At 36.9% G+C, this 6,000-nt stretch overlaps 1 protein-coding gene across 2 annotated transcripts in view; it reads left to right on the top strand.

Moving 5' to 3' along the window:
* LOC110467191 overlaps nt 1-6,000 on the top strand; it is a 100,324-nt gene that overhangs the window by 86,501 nt on the left and 7,823 nt on the right. For both annotated transcript variants that reach the window (XM_021524173.1, XM_021524174.1), the window contains one exon: nt 5,452-5,640. In XM_021524173.1, the coding sequence (XP_021379848.1) occupies nt 5,452-5,640 (189 nt within the window). The remainder of the gene's footprint in view (nt 1-5,451; nt 5,641-6,000) is intronic.

Here is a 6,000-nt window from a genome sequence, read left to right as displayed (position 1 = left end):
ATTTTCAGCAGAAAATTGCTCAAACTTAGTCAGAATCATCTTGGGTAAATGAGAGTTTTACTTTGTAAAATTAGGATTCCTGCCCCATCCCCAGGGGCTAGGGCGGGGCCCCAAAGGGAACATTTACCAATATTTTCAAATTCTTATCCATTGATGACATGACAAGTATTGTATTTCACTTAGTTTACATGCTGATTTCCACATCACATCTAAACAATAAAATAAAGCTACCAGTACCTATGATATAACTCAGGTGACCGCTAAGGCCCTTGGGCCTCTTGTTTCAATAAATTTGTTTAAAATAAAAACAAAGAGAATGTGTAACCTTTCAGATTTGAGGGTTTGACAGCTGAGGTTTATATCCTTAATGTGTTGATGTATATGTGTAAATTCCACTTACCTTTCAGAAATAAATGTTAACATGGAAAAGTAATTAAATTCAGTATTTATGGCCACAAATGAACCCAACCACTAGGATTATTTAAGATTCTTAACTTTATGGGAAACCAGATAAACTTTAATCATCCTTGAGTATTATTATTGCTGAGGTCTTGTGGTGAATTAAAATGTTTAATGCCCAGTCCACATGTACTAAAAGGGAAATAAAATCCTCTGGTTTATTTAAGAACATGTTTAGAAAACATTGCCACAGGTTGATACAGTGTGAGTCTGATGGCAGGTTGTTAATCTGTGCCTAGCCAACAGCTGTACCAGGATGTAAACACACATATAGGACGGACAGGATATCGGTGGGATCCTACAACAGGTTGAGAGTTCTTATCAGACACGTTTAATGATCTAAGAAAAACAAAAACATCCCTGCAGGGGAAAAAAACCTATTTGGAACACCCACGTGCTGGAGCTTTTGGCGCTAGTGTGTTGACTTTGGAGAAAGGCTTTATGTGACAATGCAAACACACAGAGATTTAAAAGTTTATATTTAAATCAGAGATGATCTACCAGCATGTTGCCTCTACATCCTTCATGTGCACGTGTGTTTTAATCTGATGGTGATGTATATATAATAATAAAAAAGAAATGGGAAGTAGAACTCAGAACTAGGACACAGGAATTAGAGGAGTAAGACAGTAGACTGGCTAACAGCCCCTAAGTTTTAATGAAGATTTCTACACTGCATTTACTTCTAGCTTATCTCCCCCTAGTTTAGATCTTAGAATCAGACATCCAAGTGATCAAAATTATTAGAGTTAATTGTTTTTTAGGTCACCTGAGACAAAGTCTCAAGTGACCTATTGCGAGCGCCTTTTGTCCATCGTCGTCCGAAAACAATTTACATTTTTGACTTCTTCTCCAAAACACCTGAACCACAATGAAATATTGCAGAAACCTTCCATGGCCAAAGGTCAACAAAAATAGTTGCCGGTTTGGTCCCCGGCCCCCAGGGGCCTGAGGTGCGGGGCCGAAAAGGGTCAAATTGACTAAAATTTCTTAAGGTGCTTTACCAAAATTGTGAATTTCATGACCCTTGGGTATCATGTTTCCCCCTGGGGAGGGGGTAAACTTTACTATAGTTTATATAGGGAAATCACATTTTGGACCAACATTTGTTTAATTGCCATTGGAGGTAATTCAATTTAGGTTAGCATTATCAGTATTGGGTAGAAGTTTGATGGTATGCACATATGAGCCCTGACTGACCCCCGAGGCTATTGGGTGGGGCCAAAAAGGGTTGAATTGACTGGAATTTCAAAAATCTTCTTATCAAGACCCAGATATGGTAGAATGAAACACTCTTCATAGTTGGAAGGGTCTTAAGGTGCTCTACCAAAATTGTGAATTTCATGACCCTTGGGTATCACGTTTCCCCCTGGGGAGGGGGTAAACTTTACTATAGTTTATATAGGGAAATCACATTTTGGACCAACATTTGTTCAATTTCCATTTGAAGTAATTAAATTTAGGTTATCATTATCAGTATTGGGTAGCAGTTTGATGGTATGCACATATGAGCCCTGACTGACCCCCCGGGGCTGATGGGAGGGGCCAAAAAGGGTCGAATTGACTGGAATTTCAAAAATCTTCTTTTCAAGACCCAAATATGGTAGAATCAAACACTCTTCATAGATGGAAGGGTCTTAAGGTGCTCTACCTAAATTGTGACTTTTATGACCCTTGGGTCTCACGTGTACCCCTGGGAAGGGGGTAAACTTTACCATAGTTTATATAGGGAAATCACATTTTGGACCAACATTTGTTTAATTTTCATTGGAAGTAATTCAATTTGGGTTAGCATTATCAGTATTGGATAGAAGTTTGATGGTATGCACATATCAGCCCTGACTGACCCCCCACGGCTGATGGGTGGGGCCAAAAAGGGTTGAATTGACTGAAATTTCAAAAATCAAATCTTCTCAAAGACCCAGATATGGTAGAATCAAACACTCTTCATAGATGGAAGGGTCTTAAGGTTTATGACCCTAGGGTCTCATGTTTACCCCCTTGGGAAGGAGGGGGCAAAATTTATTATGGTTTATAATGGCAAATGATACTTTGAATATTACATGTTAATAAATATGACTGGAATTATAACCCTGAGTTGACAGTTTGATACTTTGAAAATTTTGAGCCAGCCCTATCCCCAAGGGCTGAAGGGTGGGGCCCAAAGGAGTCAGTGTGCTAAAATTTCTTCATTTTCCTTGTTTAGAATCAGAGGTGCTAGTTTCAAATACTTTTTAGTCTTAAATCTGTATGCTAGATATTGAATAAGGTGGTTTTATTGTTTATTGTCACTGAATAATATTTCTGTTCGTGTTAAAAACAAAATCAACTCTCTGTATAAATATATCAGGTGACCGTTAAGGCCCATGGGCCTCTTGTTTAAATAATAAAGGTCCCTGTCTCTAGAATTATTTATATAGATATTAAATTAAATTTAATATCTATATAATATTCTAGAGACAAGGGCCAGTATAGACATATTGGAATGGAAAGTGGAAGAGGGCTGGGATATCAAAACAGGAAGTAGATAGAAAGTGGGACTGTAAAACAGGACAATTGGGGGAAGAATGGGACATTGAAATAAAAAGTGGCGGAATACTGGTATCTTTAAATAGAAAATTGAGGTCAGTGTGACTTTGAAAAAACGGAAAAAGAAGACGGTATAAACATGAGAATAACTTACAAAGCTGTGGGAAGTACAGGGAGGAATTCCTCAAGAGAGGTTGTTGATTCCACTTGTAGTATACAGCCATAAAATTTAAAACAAACTTAATAATCAACCAATGAAAAGTAAAATTGTGATGCTAGAAACATTTTACTTAATTAGTACGAATATTCCTTAAAATAAAATGACATCAATTATTTCATTGAGAATAAACATTTGTTTTTAAATTAGTTTAGCTGATAGGAACTTTATTAACTAGTACCTGTTTTAGTATAGGTAATAACTTTCATATTCCGGCCTAGTCCTGAGACTACACTCGGTGACCCATCGCTTGATGCCTCCATCTTGTCCAAGTGTGGACACTTTACAGATGGTGACACTGAAATTAACTTAACAACCTTGGAAACCGAATTGACTATTCCCTCCATTGATTTGGGACATCCCATTGTGATAGATAGGGGTAGTGGTATAACCAGCGTGGCACATGTTTCTAATTTCCCCACCCAGTGCCTTTCTGTTTGATGATCAGGAGGATTAAATGGTTTTTTTTTTGTATCTTGACAACCCCCTATGGCGTTTTTTTCCTTGTTTCTGTGTCTTTTTAAATTAAAGCACATGTTTTTCTTCCAACCTTTAATGTATGTTAATTAACTGGATACAGAAGTTTGGCAGTGCATGTACATGTCTGGCTTGATTAGATTGAATATAAACAGACAGTGGCTCCAAACAAATGTAGGTTTAAGTAGAGGATGACGGCAAATAAAGGTGTCAATTAGACATTTTTCACACTGGTGATTCACCAGTTAAACTACTTTGTTTAAATAATTATAAATCTTGGTGTAGTTCGAGTAGGGGAAGGATGGTTACTTTGGTAATGAAATGATTTGAAGATTTTTAACTAACACTGTTATATGTTGAAACACATGAAAAGAAAAAAGAAATAATTGCTGTTTATATGGCCTTATTTTGAATTGGATTATATACTCATAGTCCTTTGAAATAAGTAGTTTTTGTTTATCAGTATTTTTGATCAATTTTTTACGCCTTCAAAATACATGTCGTGCAATGTGCATTAAATGTCTGCCGTTTCTGTTAGTTTGTCCATACAACAGCCTTCGTTAGTTTTTATACTAGCTCCATTTCTCTAATCCTAGAAGTCTAATTTGTCATCTCACTTCACATCTGGATACATCTTGAGGAATGTTACACCAATATATCAAATGAAGGTCACTGTGACCTATATTTTCCATTAAGCTGTCATTAGTTAGACTTTGTCTTAAGCTCTATTTCTCTAATCCTGGAAGTCCAGCTGTCGTCCATCTTCACTTGTGGATAACACTTAAGGATATTACAGCTTAGGACTATATGAGAGCCTGTGTATATTTTGATCCTTTTTTCATAAGTACAGTTCTTGGTAATTAGAATCTGTCTAGTGGTGTAGAGAAATGGGGCAGCACAGCAGGTCCAACAACATCCAAGATAGGCTTAGTAACCTATTTAGAATATCTAAATTGGCAGTAATTGGTTGTTTTGAAACCACCATGTTAGCCTTTAGGGATGAGGTAACATTTTAGTCGTCAACAGTTAAAAAGATACATGTACAGTGTCTATCTCTGCCATGTTGGACGGTAGTGCTAAATAAGTGTAGCAGATGATTCATTGTTGACATTTCATCTCTGGTATGTACAGGACAACTGCTGAAATGGTCACATTTTAATGTGATGAGAAATTTAATAAATTCAGACACTCTGTTTTTAGGAGAGATATGTCGATAATTCAAAAACTCCTAGATGAAGATTGATTTATTTTTTTTATAGATGAAGACATTAAGATTGCATATGTGTTCAGATTAATGGGGCTCTTCTTTAGGAACTTGGATTTAACAGCACAGCCCTCCACTTAATTCCTTAATATCTGATTTACATCACAAGGGGAGATGCATCTTCCCTGAGGTCTCTGTTGTTGACAGGCTTTTGAAACTTGTATTATTTGTGAACAAAAAGATCTCTAAATGGATTAATAACACTGTGTTCCAATACTGGCACCATTTCTGGTGCCAAGGAGGCTGAATTAGACCCGAGACCGTCCCTGGTGTTACACTTCCTTCCTTAAACTAGAGCTGGATACATGCAAGAGCAGATAAATAATAAACAAACTGACCTTTTACTTGCTTTCAGCTAATGGACTGAGCTTAATCTTTATTTCTTTTCTTCCATAACTGGTAGAAAATGCAGAGTAAAAAATCAATATTGAAATGTGTGTGTGTGAGTGTGTGTGGTGGTGTCATTGCTTGCTCACACAGTCTCTTCCACTTGCTTTCATTTCAGTTCCTAAACGAATTTTAAAAGAAAACAGTCGACATCGTCACAAGAAGAAAAAAAAGAAAAAGAAGCCGTCTACAAGCGTGGTCAATATTGACATAGCAGACAGCCACATTCCGAGTGACCTGACGACCTCAACAACGCAATCATCACTCCTCAACACTATCACCAGGGCACCAGACATATTCCCCGCAGGTATGGCCAAGTTTCTGCACCCTCATTAAGACCTCTTATGTAAGATAATGGCATTAAAGCCAACCGTCAAGTTGATGGACTCAAAACATTAAAGATAACGAGGGATGTTTATGTGTCAGCCTGTATGTTTCTACTTCATGTGAGCACGTTGAATTTATGTTTGTAGCATTCTGTAGTACAGTAATGTTAGAATAAGTTTAAAAATCTCTGATAAATATATATGTTATTTTAAAACAATTTACCACTTACAGAGCATGTCAAACACAATGGACAGAGAGAGAAAACAGAACTGGTTTGTTTAATTGCACTGACTGAATACTTGTTATCAGCTACAGTATGTGCATTATGGTTGATGGATAA

The sequence above is a fragment of the Mizuhopecten yessoensis genome, unplaced genomic scaffold (assembly GCF_002113885.1).
Source record: "Mizuhopecten yessoensis strain PY_sf001 unplaced genomic scaffold, ASM211388v2 scaffold11165, whole genome shotgun sequence".
Classification (NCBI taxonomy): domain Eukaryota; kingdom Metazoa; phylum Mollusca; class Bivalvia; order Pectinida; family Pectinidae; genus Mizuhopecten; species Mizuhopecten yessoensis.
The sequence above is the reverse complement of the archived record's forward strand: the minus strand, read 5'-3'. Positions and strand labels throughout refer to the sequence as shown.